The sequence below is a fragment of the Nycticebus coucang genome, chromosome 2 (genome assembly GCF_027406575.1).
Source record: "Nycticebus coucang isolate mNycCou1 chromosome 2, mNycCou1.pri, whole genome shotgun sequence".
NCBI classification, from domain to species: domain Eukaryota; kingdom Metazoa; phylum Chordata; class Mammalia; order Primates; family Lorisidae; genus Nycticebus; species Nycticebus coucang.
The window spans coordinates 107,255,289-107,279,799 of record NC_069781.1 but is presented as its reverse complement, the minus strand read 5'-3'; the positions used below and the strand labels follow the sequence as shown (position 1 = coordinate 107,279,799).

At 35.8% G+C, this 24,511-nt stretch overlaps 1 protein-coding gene across 6 annotated transcripts in view; it reads right to left on the bottom strand.

The window, feature by feature from the left end:
• Positions 1–6,944: 6,944 nt before the first annotated feature.
• ZNF782 (zinc finger protein 782) overlaps positions 6,945–24,511 on the bottom strand; it is a 40,224-nt gene continuing 22,657 nt past the window's right edge. For all 6 annotated transcript variants that reach the window (XM_053578244.1, XM_053578261.1, XM_053578227.1 and 3 more), the window contains exons 5-6: positions 14,844–14,945; positions 6,945–10,423 (exon numbers count right to left, since the gene is read on the bottom strand). In XM_053578244.1, coding sequence (XP_053434219.1) covers positions 8,571–10,423; positions 14,844–14,945 — 1,955 coding nt within the window. In that variant the 3' untranslated portion in view covers positions 6,945–8,570. The remainder of the gene's footprint in view (positions 10,424–14,843; positions 14,946–24,511) is intronic.

Below are 24,511 nucleotides of genomic sequence, written 5' to 3'. Positions count from 1 at the left end.
TCAGGGTGATGTTTCCTCCATAGAATAAGTTGGGGAAGATTCTTCCTCAAGTTTTTGGAATAATTTCTACAGTACTTGTATAAACTATTCATGGTTTGATAGAATTCTGGTGTGAAACCATCTGGACTAGGGCATTTTTTTGTTGGGAGATTTTTTATTGTTTCTTCAATCTCAGCGCTTGAAATTGGTCTGTTCAAGAGATCTATTTCTTCTTCATCTTTGGAGAGGATCCATTTTCTCCACCCACATTGCCACATTTCTATGCATAGAGTTTCTTGTAGTATTCAGAGATAATCTCTTTTATCTCTGTGGCATCTGCTGTTATTTCCCTTTTATCATTTCTGATTGGATTATTAGAGATTTTACTTTTCTGTTTCTCGTTAATCTGGCCAAATGTTTATTGATTTTATTTTTTCAAAGAACCAACTTTTTGTTTCATTGATTTTCTGAATGATTCTTTTGTTTTCAATTTCATTTATCTCTATTTTAATTTTGGTTATTTCTTTTCTTCTGCCCAGTTTGGGATTAGATTGTTCTTTTATTTTTCCAGTTCCATAAGAAAGTTCATGAGTTTGCTGATGCACTTTCTTTGTGGTTTTCGAATGTAGGAATCTAATGTGATAAATTTCCCTCTTAGGACTGCTTTTGCTGTGTACCTCAGGTTTTGGTAACTTGTGTCTTCATTCATGTTATGTCTAAGGAATTTATCAATTTCTTCCCTTATCTCTACCTGAACTCAACTATCATTCAGCATAAGGTTGTCTCATTTCCATGCCTTTGTGTGGAGATGAACATTTGTGTGGAGTTGAGTTCCACCTTGTGGTCTAAGAAGATATCAGGTATAATTTCCTTTCTTCTAATTTTGCTGAGGTTTGATTTGTATCCTAGGATGTGGTCTATTTTGGAGTATGTTCCATGGGCTGATGAGAAAAATATATATTCTTTAGCTTTGGGATGGTTTGTTCTGTATATATCTATTAATCCCATTTGTTCAAGGGTCACATTTAAGTTCTTTGTATCTTTGTTTAGTTTTTGTTTAGAAGATCTGTCTACATTCTGTTAGAAGGGTATTAAAGTCCCTGACTATTATGGTGTTATGGGATATCATATTGTTCAGACAAATCGAGGTCTGTTTCATAAATATGGGAGCATTTAAGTTGGGTGCATAAACACTTAAAATTGAAATGTCTTTTTGTTGTATTATTCCCTTAACCAGTATGAAGTGTCCATCTTTATCTTTCTTAACTTCACTTGCTTTAAATATGCTTGTATCTGAAAATAAGATTGCAACCCCTCCTTTCTTCTGATTTCCATTTGCTTGAAATACTGTTTTCTATCCCTAATTCTTGACTTGTCCTGCATGGCTAGGTGAGTTTCCTGGATACAACATATAGATTGCTTGTGTGTTTTTTCTCCAATCAGCCAGTTTGTGCCTCTTCAGTGGGAAATTCAGTCCATTGACATGTATTGAAAAAATTGGTAAGTGTGGTGGAATTCAATTCATTCTTTTTTTTTTTTTTTTTTTTTTTTAAGATGAGGTCTCACTATGTTGCCCAGGCTGGAGTGCAGTAGCTATTCACAGGCGCGATCCCACTACTGATCAGCACAGGAGCTTTGACCTGCTCCGTTTCCAACCTGGGCAGGTTCACCCCTTCTTAGGCAACCTGGTGGTCCCCTGCTCCCAGGAGGCACCATATTGATGCTGATCTTAGTGTGGACACCAGATCAGCATAATGCACTACAGCCCAGAACTCCTGGACTCAAGCAATCCTTCTGTCTCAGCCTCCCAAGTAGCTGGGACTATAGGCATGCGCCACCATACCCAGGTATTCATCCTATTTTTGAAAGTCTGTTCTGTAGTTTTATCCATGTGCCATTGTGGAAAGTAAGTTTTGACCTTTAACTTCTGGATGTTTACTTTGCTGTTGGTGTGTTGTGATGGTTAGTGTTGAGAATAGGTCTAAGTATTTCCTATAGAGCTGGTCTTGTTGTGGTGAATTTCCTCAGTGTTTGCATATCTGCAAAAGATTTGATTTCTCCATCACTTTGAAACTTAGTTTAGCAGGATATAGAATTATGGGCTGCAAATTGTTTTATTTATTATTAAGAATGTTGAAGGTGAATGACCATTCTCTTCTGGCTTGGAAAGTTTCAGTTGAAAAGTCTGCTGTTACCCTAACAGCTAGCTCTGCCTCTGTAGGTCAGCTGGCGTTTACTCCTGACTGCATGTAGAAATTCTTCCTTCGTCTTGACTTTGGATTGGTTCATTACAATGGATCTTGGAGCAGCTGTTTCAGTTAAAATAACCCAGGGTTTGATATCCTAAAAAGATTGTGTTGGAATCTGTGGGTTAAACTGTCCCACATAAGCCACACAAGGCAAGTCTGTAATGGGTTAAAAATGGCTTTTGCTAACACAAAGGCAAAAAGGGAACTGGGCTCCCCTCTGAGGCATACTCAGAGCCTGTTTCGGTATGATTTCTCTGATGCTATGCTCCCGTTAAGCCCACGTGGTCAGAGACTTACAATCTCTCCGCTGGAGATACGGGCCAGAGGTTGACAGGTGTTAAAAACACATTGTCTTTGGAGCCTAAAGGTCTCTGCCTTGTGGAAGAACAAAGCCATTACTCCATTATGAGGCAAACTAAGTGTGTGCTTGAGGGATTTTGTTTCCTCTTCTTCCCCAGTTCTTCGTGATTTTTATTTGGATACCTTGCTCAAGAATTAACACGTCTGAGAAGAAAGAAAGAAACAGAGGAAATTGTGCTGATTTGTAGACTTGGTGTCTCCTCACAGGTTAAGGTTAGATAGAAAGAGTTAGAGATCATAGATTAAGTGTTTATATGACCACCAGTGTATATAAGGGGATCAAGAATAAAGATCCTTTGCTACACACCATCCCATGCGATGTAGTCTGTTTCTTGTTTACCCTTAATAATTACAGGAGCGAGCTTATACTCATGGCAAAGTTGCTGTTCTTACATGTCTCTGGTCACGCAACAGAATCTTTAGTAAAACTTGGGAAATTTTCATTCATGATATTCTCTAGTAGGGCTTCCATTCCTTTGGGACAATCTTCTTTCCCTTCAGGAATCCCTATTATTCATATGTTTGCATGCTTCATGGAGTCTCATAGTTTTCTAAGTGCTTATTCTGCTTTCTCTCTCTTCTTTTCTGCCTCTTTAACTACCTGGGTTAACTCAAAAACTTTATCCTCTAGCGCTGAGGTTCTTTCTTCTCCATGGTGTAACCTATTTTTGATCCTTTCTACTGCATCTTTACATTCCTTTATTGTCTCCTTCATTTACTTAAGGTCCACCATATTGTTTCTATATTCTACTTATCTCTCAGCCATCTCTTGGTTTTCCATTTTCTCACCCATTCCCTTTATTGTTTTTATAATCCATATTTTAAATTATCTTTTCGTCAAATCCATTAATTCATTATAAGTGGAGTTTTCTGTAGTACCCATGTCATGGTCCCTTGTAGGAGTTGCTCTGTTTTGGTTTTTCATGTTGCCCAAATATTTCTGTTGGTTCCTCCTCATGTATGCTTTCTACGTGTTCACCTCCTTGTCTTCCTTTTTACTTTCACTTCCTCCTTTGCTTTAAATTACCTGTCTGAGAGCTTAAATGTTGAAGTGGCCTCTTGGTATAAGTCTCAAAGGAAGAGAGGCATAAAGAGTAAGCCAGGAGAAATAAGAGGAAAAGAAAGAGAAAAGAAGGAAAGGGGAAAATCAAAGAAAAAGAAAAAGAGGAAGGGGGATGAAATAAATAATTGAAGAACGGGAGTGAAGGAGGACAGGAAGAGAGAATGAGAGTAATAAAAGAAATGGAATTCATCAACATAGTACTAAGGTGATGCCTATAACTCAAAGATTTTGAGGGGTTGGGCTAGGTGAGTTCCTCAAAATCAAGAGCTCTTTAACAGCCTGAGCAAAGCCAGACTCTACTACTGCCAAATATAGGAAGATGATGAACAGAGCAAAAATAAAAAACAAGAAAGAAAAAATAAAAAAAATTATAAAAAAATCTGCAGTGTGGACTTGCCAATAGTTTCTTCCCAGGGTCCAAGGTAGAAGGGCTCCCTAGACCATGATCTCTAGACCTTGAGCAAGGCTACTGCTGTGACCTCCTAGCCAGACCAATGTTGTGCCACTCCAGCACTTAGAGAAAAAAGAAACAAAGAAAAAACAGTAAGAATAAACATAATTAAAAATACAATTGTATTAAACAAAGGAGAGAGAGGGAATAGGAAAAAGGAAAGAAAGAAAACCAAAAAAAAGAAAAAAAAAAGGAGGGGATATCTTATCTGTTGTATGAGCAATTTATGTGGGAAACATTAGAAAAGTAGAAAAGTCTCTATCAAAATATAGGAGAGGGGTGAAATAGAGAGAATAAATGAGGCTGAAATACTGTAACCAAAAATACAAAAGACCTTTCTTCTTCTTCGACAGAATCTTACTTTCTCGCCCTCGGTAGAAAGCAGTGGCATCACAGGTCACAGCAACCTCCAGCTGTTGGGCTTTGGCAATTCTTTTGCCTCAGCCTCTCGAGAAGTTGGGACCACAGCTGCCTGCCATAACACCTGGCTGTTTTTTGTTGCAGTTTGGCTGGGGCTGGGTTTGAACCTGCCACCCTCAGTATATGGGGCCAGTGCCCTACTCACTGAGTCATAGGCACCACCAGAAGCCCTTGCTCTTGAGGAAAGTAAAAACAGAAGTTAAGGATAGAACCAAACAAATTACAAAAAACAAAACATAAAAAACAAAAAAAGCTCAAATAGCCAAAAAGAGCAGCAACCTCAGCAACCAAGAAAAGTAAAAAAAAGTTAAAAATATAGATAGATAGCAGAAGGGACCAACTTTAACAGAATATATACATGCTGCAATATAGTGCCAGGATACCAGGTGGTGCTGTGATTTTAGGAGATGGAGAATACAGCTGGCAATTTCTCTATAGTTTCCTGGCATGGTCCTGATTCCTAACTTAATTGCCCATAGTAATCAGCTGATTGTTTCTCCTGCCATGTTGCGATCTTAAAGCTCTTCAGAATCTTTCAGAGGCAGGTTTTACAGTGTCCCCCGACACCAGTTCTTGGAGCCATTCAGCCTGGCCCAAGAGTAGGAGCCCTATCTAGGCCGATGGAGCAGAGACAGCCATGCTTTAAGCCCCTGCTGAGATAACCACCCTCACAATCTTCCACAGTGGTAGCCCCCTGACTGCCGGGACATTCCTAGTATGGCTGCCTCACCAGCCACCAAATCGATGGTAAATCCAATTAGCCTGTTATTCAAATCTGATTGCTATATACTGTTTGAGTCTGCACACTCTTCCAAGCTCTCCACTCAATGCACAGCTTCCCCTGAAAACTGAAAACTGCAGAAAGGCTTCCTCCTGTTCCCGAACCTCCATGCCTCCCCTTCCCACCAGCTCCCAGTCACTTACCTTCTGAGTCAGACCTCCACATCTCTGGATCACACGCTGTCTCTTGCACGCCACCACCTTGCTGTGCTCCTGGAGCTACGACTCCAGGTAAGGACCATGTACCCAGCATGGCTGGGTTCTCTTTTATCCCAGTCATACCACATTATAAACATTCTTTACATAATGGAGATGCAAGTCCTTCACCAGATATGCTATCAGAGATGTTTGCTTACAATTTTTTTTTGTCATTTTCATAAAATCTTAAAAATCAGAAGCTTTAAATTTCAATAAATTCTAGCTTGTCTTTTTTGCTTTTACATTTCATGTTTCTTTGTTTTATGTCTTAAAAATATATATATATACCTCAAAGTCCAATTTGTACTGACAATATGTCAAAAAATCTGGACAAAGTTGCATAATTTTTTGACAGAAAGTTTGATGTATTATCAATGTTGTTCAGGTCTATAATTTATTCTAAGTTTTTAGTTATTGTGTAAAGATCAAGGAGCATTTAAAATAAATGATTACCATGTTATTTTAGCACCATTTTAAAAAGAATAATTGTATTTTCTATCACAAATTACTGTGGAACATTTGTCAAACATAAATTGATGATGTTCAGTTATAGCTCAGAGAAGTAGAGTAGGAAAGTTTATTGCTTCTATCCATGGCTGAAAAAAACAGCTGGGAATACTTCAAAAACTTTTCTTGAATTTGTAAGATATATGCAGTCACAGTGCCAAAAACTATCTGAAAATCTGGAAAGGTAGTTGGCTTCAGAGAGAGACAAAGATTCAAGCAATTGCTTAACTGAGACAGAGAATGCCAAATGCCTACAAATGACTCTAGGAGAAAAGATCAGCTAGGTAATTTTGGCAGAGATGGAAACTATAATAAGTTAAATGCTAGAAATGGAAACCACAGGAACATAAAGAAGACTGCCTTCCAAAGGTCTAGAGTATATTCTAATACTACCAAAGAAAAAAATCAGTAATGTTGAAGATATATGTTGACCACTCACAGGACTGTAACAGACTAGTTAACATATGAAGATAGCCAGCATAAGAAACTAAGCCTACTGTACTGATACATATATGTATAGGAGATAGTTGATGTAGGGAGGTGTATACATGTATTGTGTGTGTATATATATGTTACATATATACACATATATGGAACTAAGCCTACTATACTGATACATAAGTATACAGAAAATAGTTTGTTGTCTTTGAAAAAAGGCAGTTTAGTAAAGAGAGTCTCTCCTATATGCATATGTCAGAGGCAGCAAGAGAAAGGGAAAGTAGTATGGCACTCTGAACTTCCAGATATTTTCTGTAAAAGGTTTATTTCTTATTAGTACACATGGGGCAAATTGTAACTGATGTCAGAACAGTTACTAAATCAGGGGAATAAAATTCCATTACAATGATGTTGAGTTCCAGTACACATATTAAACAAGTATCTGGTAAGTGGCATGCACATATACATACATACATAGATAAACAACAGACAACTCAGAAAATATTCATGTACTTTTATTACTGCTGTTTATGCAATTTATTTCTTGTTCTTAGACTTCTTATTCTAGTGAATGTCAATATTAATCAATATTGTTATACTTTATTAAAAGCTTTGATGTTACATATGAAACAATAGTTTTGATATAGCAATCTCTAGATAAAAACTATTACTTACCTTTCTCAAATTGATAGATTTCCCCCTCGTAACAAACTCTGATAATAATGTGGAATACTTTGTTGAAAACTTTCACATATTCAAAACTCAATTATCAGATAATTCACAGACTTTTTGGGTGGAGGATTTCCCATGTGTGTTGAAATGTTAGATTTCTTTCTCTGATATTAATCTGACTGGTGAAGAAGAGATGTGGATAAAAGCTATGGTCATTCAGAATGTGTACAAAGTTTCTCCTTTGTGACATTTCTGATAAATAGATGTCCTGAAAGATCATGTACATAGGTTTTATTAAGTGAGGTTGGTGAATTTATGTCACTATTAAGTATACGTCAAATCTTTGGAAGCTTAGCAGAGAACAAGTTTATTTCCTCACTGCAAAAAGTCCAACTGTGTACATGGAGAAGAAAACTCCATTCTACAGAGTCATTCTTTGACTTTGGTTCCTACTATCCTGTACTTTCCCATCATTAGTGCCTGAACCCCAACGTTTCCCTCCATTCATTCTCATGATGGATAGAAGAAAATATTGAAAATTTGAGTGATGCATTTACTGAGACTTGTCTGTCATTGGCCTCCCCCCTACTCCCACCAATACCACTAACTAGAGGTTAACAATATTACCCTATTTGGATAACAGGTTAGTTGAGAAATATATACTACCCTGTTTCCCCAAAAATAAGACAGTGTCTTATTTTAAGATGTGCTCCCAAAGATGCGCTAGGTCTTATTTCCAGGGGATGTCTTATCTTTCCTATAAGTAGGTCTTATTTTTGGAGGACGTCTTATTTTCAGGGAAACAGGGTAAGTGTGACATGAGGGAGAAGTGGATATGGTTATCGATGAACATTTTAATAATCATTGTATGACATGTGGTGATTACTTTCATGTAAGTCAAACTTAGGGTTGACTTATGGTACAAGGATATCCACATCCATTACTTTCATTTTTTCTCTGTTTTGATATGTCATGCAGTCTTCATCCTCTTATAAATTTTCTGCTACACTAACATAGTAGGCTTTTGGCTAAAAATTATCACACATTATACTCTAGCTTTCTCATTGTGTGAGATCTCTGATGATGAATGAGTTCTGATTCCTGGCACAAAATTTTCACATTTTTATTGATTTTTCAGAGATTTTCTATAGCATGTAGCATGAGTTTTCTGAGGATTGAGTTCACAGAGCATTTCCCATATTTATGTTCTTTATGGTGTTTCTTTACCGGGAGATTTCTTTGATATCCAATGAGGATTTCACTGTAGCTGAAAGTCTGCCCTCATAAAATATTCAAGAATGTCTCCCTATGTTCTTTTGTATTTTCCAAAGGTTTATATTGTACAGAAGAAATTCCAATCTTCACTACATTCATATTCTCTCCTGTGTTTTTATAATATATTTTGATGATTGATTTTCCAGTAAGAGTTTTCCCATATTCATTGCATGCTTGTTTAATCCCCTGGGTGGGCTTTCTGATGTTCTCTCAGGCTTGATTTCTGACTGAAAGTTTTCCCACATTTATCACATTTATAGGGTTTCTCCCCTGTGTGTATTCTCTGATGTACTCTGAGGTTTGATTTCTGACTGAATGCTTCCCCACACTGATTACAATTATAGGGCTTCTCCCCTGTGTGAGTTCGCTGATGTTTTCTTAAGACTGACTTCTCACTGAAAGCTTTTCCACATTCATTACATTCATAGGGTTTCTCCCCTGTGTGAGTTCTTTGATGCCCTCTGAGATTTGATTTCTGCCTGAATGTTTTTCCACACTCATCACACTTATAGGGTCTCTCCCCAGTATGAGTTCTGTGATGTACTCTGAGATTTGATTTCTGACTGAAAGATTCCCCACAATGATTACACTTATAGGGTTTTTCCCCTGTGTGAATTCTATGATGTCCTCTGAGTTGTGATTTCTGACCAAAAGCTTTTCCACACTGATTGCATTTGTAGGGCTTCTCCCCTGTATGTGTTCTATGATGCTTTCTTAGGCCTGACTTCAGTTTGAAAGCTTTTCCACATTCATCACATCTATAAGGTCTTTCTCCTGTGTGAGTTCTGTGGTGATTCCTTAGCCCTGACATATGGCTGAAGGATTTCCCACATTCATTACATTCAAAGGGTTTCTCCCCTGTGTGAGTTCTTTGATGCACTATGAGGATTGACTTATAATTGAAAGATTTTCCACATTCTTTACATTCAAAGGGTTTCTCCCCTGTGTGGGTTCTCTGATGTATCCTCAGTCCTGACTTTGCACTGAAAGCTTTCTCACATCCATCACATCTATATGGTTTTTCTCCTGTGTGAGTTCTCTGATGTTTTCTTAGGCGTGATTTCTCACTGAAAGCTTTCCCACATTCATGACATTTGTAGGGTTTCTCCCCTGTGTAAATTTTCTGAAGCTGACTCAAGCGTGAATTCATACAGCAGGATTTTCCACATTCATTATACTCAGAGGGTTTTGCTCTTATGTGAGTTCTGTGATGTACACTGAAAGTTGACTGGTAGCTGACTGTCTCTGTACATGTGTTACCTTCAGGGGATTTACCTGTTGTGGGAGTTCTTTGATGCACGAGGAGGACTGAATTTTGGTTGAAATCTTTTCCATATTCAAAAGGTTCCACCCCTATATGAACTCTCTGATGTTCTCTAACATGCGCTTTTGAGCTAAAAGATTTCCCTTCTGTGTCAGTTTCTTCAGTGATGTTAGTGAAATAATCTCTGTTTTCATTAAACTTGTAGTGACACTTCTCTGGATGAATGCTCTGAGAGACAATAAAAGTAGATTTATCACATCGGTTTTCCTCAAATTTATTGATTTTATAAGATTTTACTTTTTGGTGGGCACTCTTAGATGTAAGAAGGGCAGCCTTTTCAAGGAAAGCTTTTCCACTTTCATTATGGTCAAAAGCTTGCCCCAAAGTCTGAATTTTCTGATGTTGAGTAACTTCCTCCTTATGACCAAGGGCTTTCACTTTTTTACTATAAACACCAGATTTCTCTTGAATATTGCTTCTGCCATCTTTAATACTGAGGAGCCATTTCTCACATACATTATCCTCATGAGCTCTCTCTTTTGACTGATAATGTGGGGCCAAGAGACTGAGACCCAGGTAAGTAGGCCCTGCAGTGTCACATTTACACGGCATCATTTTTGCAGGAAAAAAGGTTATGTTCAGATTACATGGTTTTTCTGAAATTTCTGGGTTTGTAGTCAATGATTTGTTGGTGAATAAAACTTGCCACAAATGTTTATTTTGCTTTTCTGGGCTCTTCTCTGAGATTTCATCAGGTTGAGAGTCTTCTAAAAATAATAAAATTAGAAATACTTTAGGACATTTAACATGCTTATTATGAAATGGGACTTACATATATTTGTTGTATTATACATTTGATTCCTCACTTTATGAATCAGTTTTCAACAGTAAAGTAATTCCAAGTACATTTTCCCTATGTTTCTCTTTTCATGTTTAATAAAATTTTATAGTAAAAAAATAAGAAACTAGAAATTAATATATACATGTTCAGATTCTTAAAACATAATTTTCAAAACTGAATAGAGAAGGGGATATAAAGGAAAGAAAGTTTTGAGAATGGTATATATTTAGAGAGTTGGATTGTGGGAACAGGAAAATCAGAGAATGTAATAAATTCAAAAAGATTATTAACACTAAATATATAACATCAAAAAAGTCAAGGGAGAAAGGTTTTCAGTGGATTATCTGTTACAAGTTTTGCATTAGATAGTAACTAGTCCAGATTCTTACTTAGTCAAATATAGATTAAAATGGTAGGCTTACAGGATTCCAGCTGAAGCCCCAATCCCATTCTATACATCAACACCAAAATAAATTTATAATGGTACCAATTTCCTCAGGTTGAAAGCAATAGTCCTATAGGCTACATTTAATTTTCTTTATAGTAACAAGAAAGCAAATGTGTAAATGGAATTGTAAAATTGATTGGAGTCAGTATTCCCTGCCTGATTGGATTCACTGCTCTTCCTTGGTTCTGGTGACTTAGTTTATTATAGCCATGTTATTGAACAGTGAGTAACTCTAGATCATCAGGTCTAAAGTTTTCTCCTTTAGATTCGCTCATTCATTTGTCCGAAACCAGTCTTGGCTTTGTCTATTCCTTAATTCTTCTTTTCATTTACTTTTTAATGTTGCTAGTTTTTTCTGACTGTGAAAACCTCAAGGATCGTATGTTTCAACCTGGATCTAGAAACTTTAAAAGTATCCTTTATATAGGGTGGACATGAACTTTGTGTGCAATTTAAAGTTACAACTATTTTAAATTGTGCACAAACTTTATGTTCACCCTGTATTTATTTATCATAAATTTCTTGTGTATATTTGAATGCTATTGCCTTGCTGCTACTCACATTCCATGCAAAAATGTCAGCCTTATGATAAGAAAGTTCAAAAGCATTAAATACACTGTCCTAGGACCAAAAGGTAAAAGAATAAAGATAGAATTCAGGAAAATAAAGTTTTACATTCATTAGTATTCTAGCTCCCACTCCACCAGCCCATTGTATTTTTGCCCTAGTCTTGCTGGGGTATAATTTCTCATTAAACAGTTCATTTCCAGCATAATCTTATATTCATAGTCTTTCCCTAAATCACCCTGCATTGCAGCCTTCCATCTCTGTAGACTGGAGGCCTTTCAGAAAGCAAAGCTATTTCCCAAACCACATACCAAAAAAGGGCTTCTGATATCTTTTCACAAATTTAAGCAAAATTTATTTAAAATCTGAAAGTAATTACTATCTGTATTATTCATTTTAACAAGGGATATCTGCAGAATACTGATATGTTGGACACTCAAGATTTTATAAACAATTTACCTTTACCCAGTTTAGGACGCATCATAAAACTGATAGCAAGTGCATAGAAATGAGTATATTCTCTTTCTTTATTGTATGTTAAATAATGGTTCACATTTTAATAAACAGCACCCTACATAAAGTATATTTTATATAGCTTTGCTCTCCTTTCCAAAATTCAATCTCAATTCTGATATATTTCGTACCTGTCTGTAATATAAATTAAGTCACTGGCACTTACATAGCAGTATGCCTCAAAATTACCTAAGAACTCTTTCATACATACTGACTCTAACCCAATGCCAACCTATACCTGATGATTCAAAAGTCCCAGAAATTTGACTTGGGCATTTATTTATACATTCAGGGATGATGTTTTTTGAATGAATCAATATGAAATACCTCTCCCAATTGGTGTTGGAGTTAATCGGCAGTGTTATTATAAGTACTTATATGGCCATTATAGGTGGCAAATGCCTGTAATCCTAGCACTCTGGGAGGCTGAGGCAGGTGGATTGCTTGAGCTCATAAGTTTCAGACCAGCCTGAGCAAAAAGCGAGACCTCATCTCTACTAAAAATAGAAAAACTGAGGCAAAAGGATTCATTTAGCTCAAGAGTTGGAGGTTGCTGTGAGTTATGATGCCAAGGCACTCTACCCAGGGTGACAGTTTGAGACTGTCTCAAAAACAAACAAAAAAAATAAAAGTACTTATGTTACATTATATGTTACATTCCATGGACTCATCATGGGGAAGAATGAAACACAGACCATTCTTTGTAGTGAATCATAATTTAGGGAGGAATGGAGCTCATTCAGTAACTGCCTGGCACAGGATCTCATTCTCTTTTGACCTATAGTTTACAAAAGATAAAGTGTAGGCTAAAGTATTCCAAAATTATACCACACAACTATGAAGAACTTGAGCCAAAACTTGAAATGAGTAATAGTGCTGTCTCCCTTTTTCTAGCTGAGGTTTGTTATTTTATTTATTTTCATTCTAAGAAACTACTTTTTGGTTTTAAAATTTATACCATTTGTTTAATCTTTATTATATCTTTTACTTTGCTTAGATTTCTTTGAAAATTTCCTTGTTTTTTAACATAAGAGACTAAAAATTTTCTTTTAAGAACTGCTTTATATATAGCACAAAGATATAGATAATGGTTATAATACTCATGTTTTTCAGTTAAAAAATTTTCTAGATATTGGATAATTTTGATTTACTCTTTAATCAATTGTTTAAAAATATATATATTCATTCCTGGTAACAAGGTAGATTTTAATACTCATAGTTTCCAATTTATACTTTAATTGAAAAATAGTATCTCTACTTTGTGGAATTTATGAATATTTTCCTAAAATACTTTCATTAATATATTTTGTCAATGCTCCCAGGTCATTTTATTCTTTGTTTTCAGAGTTTATAAAGATACATCACATGCATTTTATAAAATATGCTATTTATAACTTCTAGGGTCAGTAAACTTTTTCTGTAAAAGGCAAGAGGGCTGTGCTAATCCTATGGTCTTTGTTGCAACTACTTAACTCTGCCTTGTAACATGAATACATAAATGAATGGACATAGCTGTGTTCCAATAAATCTTTCCTTACCAAAACAGGCAGCAGGGATAATTTCATCTGAGGGTGATAAATAATGCTTCTGTTTTTCTTTAAAACACTTGCAGTTTTTAAATGTAACTTAATACTTTGGTGCAAAAGTGTTCAAAACTTTTAAATATTTTAAATTTAAAAATATTTAAAATATAATCTTTTTTTAATTTTCTACTTTTTAAATATCCTCTTAAAATTGTCTATTTTAGCATTAGCAAAATGCCCTTTTTATCATCTGTTTCTGACCTGAATTGAAACTTAAGTATCAGTTAGATAATAAAACACTAAAGTATTTTTGTGTTTACTGCCTTGGCGATTCATAACCATATTTTGAACTTCCCAAATTAGTTTTTAAATGTTTCTCTTTGATAAAATCTAATCATGTTTTCTCTTAATAGATTAATTTCATCCCTTTGTAAATACATTAGCTCATGCAATGTATTTTTGTCTCCATTTTGCTGTGGATTTGTATAGCTTTTGTTCAGACAAGAGTTGATAATGCAGGCCTGACATTGCTACCCTTAGAAAGTCTTGCTTCCATGATTAGCGCCTAGCTGGCATCTAGGAACTCAGATTTCAGGAGGGTTTCCAAGATTACTAGAATTGCTAAGAGGGGTTCATTGAGCCAAAACTATTTGTACAAACAGTATGATATGATGAACCCTGTCTTTGTATCTGAAAGTCTAAGATGCTGGTAAACATTAGACAGAGGGTGAGTATATGAGTAGCCAATGATTAAAAACCCTGGGCACCAGCTGGCGCTTGTGGCTCAGTGAGTAGGGTACTGGCCCCATATACTGAGGGTGGAGGGTTCAAACCCAACTCCGGGCAGAACTGCAACAAAAAACTGCCAGGTGTTGTGGCCGGCGCCTGTAGTTCCAGCTACTCGGGAGGCTGAGGCAAGAGAATCTGCTAAGCCCAAGACTTGGAGGTTGCTGTGAGCTGTGATGTCACAGCACTCTACTGAAGTGAGACTCTGTCTCAAAAAAACCCCCAAAAAACCAAAACCCTGGGCACCTAGTTTCTAATGAACTTTCCAGGTAGACAACATTTCATGTAGATTGTCATAATTCATTGCTTAGGGAACTAACTTTGTACTATATGAACTCAGAAGCTTGTGACTATTTTCCTATAAACTTTGTCTCAAGTGCCAATTTTCTTTGCTGATCTTGTTTTATATCCTTTCACAGATAAATTTTAGCTATGAATCTGACTATATGCTGAGTTGTGTGACAACTTCTAATGAATCAATGCACTTTTTGCCATATTCGATAACTCACCTAGGGAGCTCCTGCTTAGAAATTCTTTGCCTTTCTCTAATAACCATGCATCTTCTCCTTGTTCCAATGTGAATATCAGTTCTGGTTTTGTAAAGCAGTACCCTGTAAATGGGAAATAATTGAAGACTTGAGTTAACTGTATAAATTTTCCTGTTTCTGAATGTGAAGGAAAGTACAACTTGGACACATTAAGGTTGCTCATCTCATTGGATATTTTTGGAGGAAGACAAAATTTTTTACGTTCATAAATGGTCAATCTCCTTGAGCCCCTGAATTGCCAGTCTAAATTCTAAAATAGTCAACATCTTAGGTTTCTAACAAGAGATTTCATGAGGACTTCTTAGATTTACCCTTCTATATCAGACATCTGAAAAACAATGAAATTTGTTTGAAAGTATCAAACTAATTTCAAGTAATTTAACTACATCCCAGAAATGATTTAAAAACTTTTCAAAGGATGCAACAAAATCTAGCACCTACCAATGTAAAATTCACAATATCCAGCACCTAATCAAAAATCATGAGGTATGAATAGAAGCAGCAATTTCTCTTGTCAAGAAGTAAAACTGATCAGTAGCAACAGAGTAAGAAATGACACATATGATACAACTAAGTCAAGCCCACTAAAACAGCAGTCATACTTCATATGTTTAAGAAGAAGGAAAAAGGGAAGATATTTTAAAAGTTCCAAACTGAAATTCTAGATATAAAAAATACAATATCTGAAATGAGAAAACAAACCCAACAAACAAGAAAACACTGGATAGGATTAATAAGAATATAGACAACACATAAACAAATTACATAAAGATTAAAACTTAAAAAAAACTATGAAAGAAGACACCTACAGTGAATGAAGACTAGAAATAAATAAGCAGTTATCTATGACCTGTGAAATAATGTCCAGTAGTCTAACACATGTATAATCAGCATTCCAGAAGAAAAAAGGGAGGTTAAAACAATTGAAGAAATAATGGCCAAATGTTCCAATTTTGGTGATGTAGATAATTACATCCAATAATGTAGATAAAATAGAATTATTAAAAATACGAACTCTAAGGAGGAAAAAATGGGAAACAAGAACAGATAGGAAAAATGGTTAGCAAGTAGTCAAATGTTAGATTTATACCCAATTTTGTATATCCATAATGACATTTAACCTACATGACCTAATAATTATTACAATTAAAAGGGAGAGATAGGGTGGAGGGAGGGTGATTGGTGGGATTACACCTGTGGTGCATCTTACAAGGGTACATGTGAAACTTATTAAATGTAAAATATAAATGTCTTAACACAATAACTAAGAAAATGCCAGGAAAGCTATGTTAACCAGTGTGATAAAAATATGTCAAATGGTCTATAAAACCAGTGTATGGTGCCCCATGATCGCATTAATGTACACAGCTATGATTTAATAAAAAAGAAAAAAAATTTAAAAAAGGGAGAGACAAAGAAATTGGACATAAAAGCAATACCTATGTTAGTCTATTTTCTGTATTAGTCTCTTAGGCTCTTATAACAAAATTTTGAAAACTGGGTGACCCAACTACATGCTGTCAACAAAATATTCACTTAAAAATAATAGATTAAAAGTTCATTTTTGCTGAGTCTTATTATTTTTCTCTGTAAAGTTTGAGTTATTTTTATTGTTCTATAATAAAGTTCAGTGACTTTTTACTCCACCCTCTCCATTCTGCTGCTGTGCCCATAAATTGCTTTTTTTAAAAATAAATATTTTATTTTAGAATAGATTTAGTGTCACAGAAAAGTTGCAAGCATAGAGATGAGAATTCCTGTGTACCTTGAACCCATTTCCCACACTGTTAACATCTTAAATTACAATGCCAAGTCTGTCACAGCTAATGATACAATATTGGCAAATTATTTAAATAAAGTCCATACTTTATTCAGATCCTGTTATATTTTTACCCAATGCCTTTTTTTCTGTTCCACAGCTCTGTCCATGATTCCATGTTATGTTTAGTCTTTATGTCTCCTTAAGCTCTAAACTATATTTTTGATATCCTTGATACTTTAAAGCACATTGTAGAATGTGAAGTCTCTGCCATTCTTATCACATATCATCAAAGGTACATGCTATCAATCTTGATTACCTAGCTAAGAGAACTCTCCACCAAAAAAGTAACTTCTTTTTCTGTCAGTGCACACTATACTCTACAGAAGAAAGTCACCAGACTCAGCCTACTAAAGGGGTGGAGATTTCTGATCTACTTCTTTGAATGGGCAGTACTATGTAAATTATTATGAATTCTTCTGTTTGGGAAATTTTTCTATTCTCTCCATTTATTATAAATTTATTTATTTATACAATCACTTATTTATATCAGTACGGATTCATGATATTTTCCACTTTATAAACCAATACTATTTTATTTTATTGCTTACAACTTTGGCTAGGGAGATATTTCAGTTGGCTCCTCTTTGACATACCCTCAACCAGAGTTTGGATGGTTTGTCCCTGCCAAAACTAATGTTAAAATTTGACTATAACGTGATGGTATTGGGAAGAGGGGTCTAGAGGGAGGTGTTTGAGTCATGAGTTCTGATTCCTAATGAATAGATTAAACCCCTCCCATAAGGGTAAGTTCTTCCTCTCATAAGAATGGATTAGTTCCTGTAAGAGCTGGTTGTTGAAGAGTCTGGCTTCCTCAGTTTCTTTCTTTCTTTTTTTATTATTTATTTTTAATTAAGTCATTTGTACATAGATCATAAATACATTTATGCCATTATGGGATTCGATGTGTTGATTATTTGTACAAATTGGAGTGCTTACATCCTACTAATTAACATAGCTTTCACCTCATTTACCCAATTACAGCATTAAGACATTTCTGTTCTACACCTGATAGATCCAACTTGTACTTGCAATGTGCTCCATAGGTGAGGTCCCCCTACTAACCCTCCCTCTATCAACCCACTGCCTTCCCTTCCCCTGCCCTTCCCTCGTTCATCCTAGGCTATAGTTGTGTTTCATTTTTCATATGCAAGTGTGAGTGATTATAAATTGGTTTCACAGTAGTACTGAGTACATTGGATATATATTTTTTTCCATTCCTGAGATACTTTACTAAGAAGAATATTTTCCAGCTCCATCCATGTAAACATAAAAGAGGTAAAGTCTCCATTTTTTTAATGCTGCATAGTATTCCATGGTATACATATACCACAGTTTATTAATCCATTCATGGGTCAATGGGCACTTGGGCTTCTTCCATGACTTGGCAATTATGAATTGAGCCGCAATGAACAATCTGGTGCAAATATCTTTATTGCCAAATGATTTCTGGTCTTTTGGATATACACCTAGAAGAGGAATTATAGGATCAAACAGCAGATCTACATTTAGATCTCTGAGTATTCTCCAAACTTCCTTCCAAAAGGAAGGTACTACCTTGCATTCCCACCAGCAGTGCAGAAGTGTTTCCTTTTCTCCACATCCATGCCAACATCTGTAGTTTTGGGATTTTGTGATGTAGGCTACTCTTACTGAAGTTAGATGGTATCTCAGAGAAGTTTTGGTTTGCATTTCTCTCTTGATTAAAGATGATGAGCATTTTTTAATGTGTTTGTAGACCATGTGCCTGTCTTCTTTAGAGAAGCTTCTGTTCATGTCTCTTGCCCACAATGAGATGGGATCACTGCTTTTTTTCTTAGTAATAAGTTTGAATTCTCTGTGGATTCTGGTTATTAAACCTTTGTCAGAGACATAACCTGCAAATATCTTCTCCCATTCTGAGGGCTGTCTGCTTTACCTACTGTGAGAGTCTATCTCAGTTAATGGTGAAAGGTGTGGGTCCAGTTTCAGTCTTCTATAGGTCACCAGCCAGTTCACCCAGCACCATTTGTTAAATAGGGAATCTTTTCCCCCACTGAATGTTTTTAATTGGCTTATTGAAGATCAAATAACAGTAAGTAGCTGGATTCATCCCTTGGTTCTCTATTCTGTTTCATGTATCTACCTCTCTGTTTTTGTTCCAGTACCATGCAGTTTTGATCACTATCGATTTATACTATAATCTGAGGTCTGGTAGCATGATTCCTCCTGCTTTGTTTTTATTTCTGAGTAATGTCTTGGCTATTTGAGTTTTTTTTTTTCTGATTCCATATAAAATAAAGTATTATTTTTTTTGAGATCTTTAAAGTATGACAGTGGAGCTTTAATAAGGGATTGTATTAAAATTGTATATTGCTTTGGGTAATATAGACATTTTAACAATATTGATTCTTCCCAGCCATGAACATTGTATGTTTTTCCATTTGTTAACATCTTCAGCTATTTCTTTTCTCAGAGCTTTATAGTTCTCTTTATAGAGATCTTTCACGTACTTTGATAGGTAAACTCCCAAATATTTCATCTTCCTTGGCAATACTGTGAAAGGAATAGAGTCCTTGACTTTTTTCAGCTTGACTACTGTTGGTGTATATAAAGTTTACAGATTTATGAATATTGATTTTGTAACCTGAGACACTGCTGCATTCCTTGATCACTTCTAAGAGTTTTATAGTAGAATCCCTGGGGTTTTCCAGATATACAATCATATCATCTGTGAAGAGTGAAAGTTTGATGTCCTCTGACCCTATATAGATACCATTGATTGCCTTTTCTTGCCTAATTGCGATGGCTAAGACTTCCATTACAATGTTGAAAAGCAGTGGAGACAATGGGCAACCTTGACTACTTCCTGATCTGAGTGGAAATGATTTCAATTTGACTCCATTCAATATGATATTGGCTGTGGGTTTGCTATAGATGGCCTCTATCAGAAATGTCCCTTCTATACCAATTTTCTTAAGTGTTTTGATCATGAAAGGATGCTGGATATTATCAAAACCTTTTTCTGCATCAATTGAGAGAATCATATGTTCTTTGTTTTTTATTTTGTTTATGTGATGAATTATATTTATAGGTTTAGGTATATTGAACCAGCCTTGAGACCCTGGGATAAAACCCACTTGGTCATGGTATATAATTTATTTGTTGTGTTGCTGGATTCTGTTTGCTAGGATATTGTTGAATATTTTTGCATCAATATTCATAAGTGATATTAGTCTACAATTTTCTTTTCTTGTTGGGTCTTTTCCTGGTTTGGGGATCAGGGTGATGTTTGCTTCATAGAATGTGTTGGGTAGTATTCCTTCTTTTTCTATGTTTTGGAAAAGGTTAAGTAATATAGGTACTAGATTCTCTTTGCAGGTTTGGTAGAATTCTGACACGAAGCCATCTGGTCCCAGGCTTTTCCTTTTAGGGAGAGTTAGTACAGTTGATGCTATTTCAGAACTTGATATAGGCCTTTTCAACATTTCCTCTTCATTCTGGTTAAGCCTAGGAAGGTGACGTGCTTCCAAGTATTGGTCTATTTCCTTCAAATTTTTGTATTTCTGAAAATAGAGTTTTTTGTAATATTCATTAGGATTTTTTTTAATTTCTGAGGAGTCTGTTGTTATTTCGTCTTTGCCATTTCTGAATGAGGAAATTAGAGATTTTACTCTTTTATTCCTGGTTAGGTTAGCCAAAGGTTTATCTATTATATTGACCTTTTAAAAAATCAGTTTTGATTTATTGATCTGTTGTATAATCCTTTTGTTTTCAATTTCATTTAATTCTGCTGTAATTTTGGTTATTTCTTTTCTTCTGCTGGGTTTGGGATTGGAATGGTCTTCCTTTTCCAGTTGCTTGAAATGTCCCACTAAGTTGTTAATTTCCTCCCTTTCCATTTTCTTGAGGAATGCTTGCAGTGGTACAAATTTCCCTCTTAATTTGTGTGTTCATTATCATTTTGTTCCAAAAATTTGGTAATTTCCTTCTTAATTTTGTCTATGACGCAGTTATTGTTTAGCATAAGGTTATTTAGTTTCCATGTTTTTGTTCAATTATGCAGATTCCTATTGTTACTGAGTTCAACTTTTATTCCATGGTGGTCCACTAAGATGCAAGGAATAATTTCTGTTCTTTTAAATTTGCTGAGATTAGACTTCTGACCTAAGATGTGATCAAGTTTGAAGGATGTTCCATGGGCTGATGAGAAGAATGTGTATTCAATTTTGTTAGGATGAAATGTTTCTGTAGATGTATGTTAAATCCAATTGTTAAATGGTTATTCAAGTCTAAAATTTCTTTGCTGAGTTTCTTTTTTTTTTTTTTTTTTTTTTTATTGTTGGGGATTCATTGAGGGTACAATAAGCCAGTTACACTGATTGCAATTGTTAGGTAAAGTCCCTCTTGCAATCATGTCTTGCCCCCATAAAGTGTGACACACACTAAGGCCCCACCCCCCTCCCTCCATCCCTCTTTCTGCACCCCCCCATAACCTTCATTGTCATTAATTGTCCTCATATCAAGATTGAGTACATAGGATTCATGCTTCTCCATTCTTGTGATGCTTTACTAAGAATAATGTCTTCCACTTCCATCCAGGTTAATACGAAGGATGTAAAGTCTCCATTTTTTTTAATGGCTGAATAGTATTCCATGGTATACATATACCACAGCTTGTTAATCCATTCCTGGGTTGGTGGGCATTTAGGCTGTTTCCACATTTTCGCGATTGTAAATTGAGCTGCAATAAACAGTCTAGTACAAGTGTCCTTATGATAAAAGGATTTTTTTCCTTCTGGGTAGATGCCCAGTAATGGGATTGCAGGATCGAATGGGAGGTCTAGGTTGAGTGCTTTGAGGTTTCTCCATACTTCCTTCCAGAAAGGTTGTACTAGTTTGCAGTCCCACCAGCAGTGTAAAAGTGTTCCCTTCTCTCCACATCCACGCCAGCATCTGCAGTTTTGAGATTTTGTGATGTGGGCCATTCTCTCTGGGGTTAGATGGTATCTCAGGGATGTTTTGATTTGCATTTCTCTAATATATAGAGATGATGAACATTTTTTCATGTGTTTGTTAGCCATTCGTCTGTCGTCTTTAGAGAAAGTTCTATTCATGTCTCTTGCCCATTGATATAAGGGATTGTTGGCTTTTTTCATGTGGATTAATTTGAGTTCTCTATAGATCCTGGTTATCAAGCTTTTGTCTGATTGAAAATATGCAAATATCCTTTCCCATTGTGTGGGTTGTCTCTTTGCTTTGGTTATCGTCACCTTAGCTGTACAGAAGCTTTTCAGTTTAATGAAGTCCCATTTGTTTATTTTTGTTGTTGTTGCAATTGCCATGGCAGTCTTCTTCATGAAGTCTTCCCCCAGGCCAATATCTTCCAGTGTTTTTCCTATGCTTTCTTTGAGGATTTTTATTGTTTCGTGCCTTAAATTTAAGTCCTTTATCCATCTTGAATCAATTTTTGTGAGTGGGGAAAGGTGTGGGTCCAGTTTCAGTCTTTTACACGCAGACATCCAGTTCTCCCAACACCATTTATTGAATAGGGAGTCTTTCCCCCAAGGTAAGTTCTTGTTTGGTTTATCGAAGATTAGGTGGTTGTAAGATGTTAGTTTCATTTCTTGGTGTTCAATTCGATTCCAAGTGTCTATGTCTCTGTTTTTGTGCCAGTACCATGCTGTCTTGAGCACTATGGCTTTGTAGTACAGACTAAAATCTGGTATGCTGATGCCCCCAGCTTTATTTTTGTTACTAAGAACTGCCTTAGCTATACGGGGTTTTTTCCGGTTCCATACAAAACGCAGAATCATTTTTTCCAAATCTTGAAAGTACGATGTAGGTACTTTGATAGGAATGGCATTGAATAGGTAGATTGCTTTGGGAAGTATAGACATTTTAACAATGTTGATTCTTCCAAGCCATGAGCATGGTATGTTCTTCCATTTGTTAATATCCTCTGCTATTTCCTTTCTGAGGAGTTCATAGTTTTCTTTATAGAGGTCCTTCACCTCCTTCGTTAGGTATATTCCTAGGTATTTCATTTTCTTTGAAACTATGGTGAAGGGAGTTGTGTCCTTAATTAGCTTCTCCTCTTGACTGTTATTGGTGTATACAAAGGCTACTGACTTGTGGACATTGATTTTATATCCTGAAACATTACTGTATTTTTTGATGACTTCTAGGAGTCTTGTGGTTGAGTCTTTGGGGTTCTCTAAGTATAAGATCATGTCGTCAGCAAAGAGGGAGAGTTTGACCTCCTCTGCTCCCATTTGGATTCCCTTTATTTCCTTGTCTTGCCTAATTGTATTGGCTAGAACTTCCAGCACTATGTTGAATAGTAAAGGTGACAGAGGACAACCTTGTCTGGTTCCAGTTCTAAGAGGAAAAGCTTTGAGTTTTACTCCATTCAGTAAAATATTGGCTGTGGGTTTGTCATAGATAGCTTCAATCAGTTTTAGAAATGTGCCACCTATGCCTATACTCTTCAGTGTTCTAATTAGAAAAGGATGCTGGATTTTATCAAATGCTTTTTCTGCATCTATTGAGAGGATCATGTGATCTTTATTTTTGCCTCTGTTAATATGGTGGATAACGTTTATGGACTTGCGTATGTTGAACCAGCCTTGCATCCCTGGGATGAAGCCTGCTTGATCATGATGAATGACTTTTTTGATGATAAGCTGTAATCTATTGGCTAGGATTTTGTTGAGAATTTTTCCATCTATATTCATGAGTGAGATTGGTCTGAAATTCTCCTTTTTGTTTGGGTCTTTTCCTGGTTTTGGTATCAGGGTGATGTTTGCTTCATAGAATGTGTTGGGGAAGATTCCTTCTTCCTCAATTTTTTGGAATAATTTCTGCAGTACAGGAATAAGCTCTTCCTTGAAGGTTTGATAGAATTCTGGAGTGAAGCCATCTGGACCAGGGCATTTTTTAGTTGGAAGCTTTTTTATTGTTTCTTTGATCTCAGTGCTTGAAATTGGTTTGTTCAGGAGGTCTATTTCTTCCTGGCCAAGTCTAGGGAGAGGGTGTGATTCCAAATATTGATCCATTTCCTTCACATTGTCAAATTTCTGGGCATACAGTTTCTGGTAGTATTCAGAGATGATCTCTTGTATCTCTGTGGGATCAGTTGTTATTTCCCCTTTATCGTTTCTGATTGAGGTTACTAGAGATTTTACTTTTCTATTTCTAGTTAGTCTGGCCAATGGTTTATCTATTTTATTTATTTTTTCAAAAAACCAACTCCTTGTTTCATTAATTTTCTGAATGATTCTTTTGTTTTCAATTTCATTGATCTCTGATTTGATTTTGGAGATTTCTTTTCTTCTACTGAGTTTAGGCTTAGATTGTTCTTCTTTTTCCAATTCCATAAGGTCTCTTGTGAGATTGTTGATGTGCTCTCTGTCTGTTTTTCGAATGTAGGCATCTAAAGCGATGAATTTTCCTCTCAAAACTGCTTTTGCAGTATCCCACAGGTTTTGGTAGCTTGTGTCTTCATTGTTGTTATGCTTAAGGAAGTTAGTGATTTCCTTTTTGATTTCTTCCTGCACCCATCTGTTATTCAACAGAAGATTGTTTAATTTCCATGCCTTTGGATAGGGTCGAGCATTTTTGTTAGAGTTGAGTTCCACCTTTAGTGCCTTATGGTCTGAAAAGATACAAGGTAAAATTTCAATTCTTTTGATTCTGTTGATATTTGTTTTGTGTCCCAGGATATGATCAATTTTGGAGAATGTTCCATGGGGTGATGAGAAGAATGTATATTCTTTATCTTTGGGGTGGAGTGTTCTATATGCGTCTATCAAGCATAATTGTTCTAGGG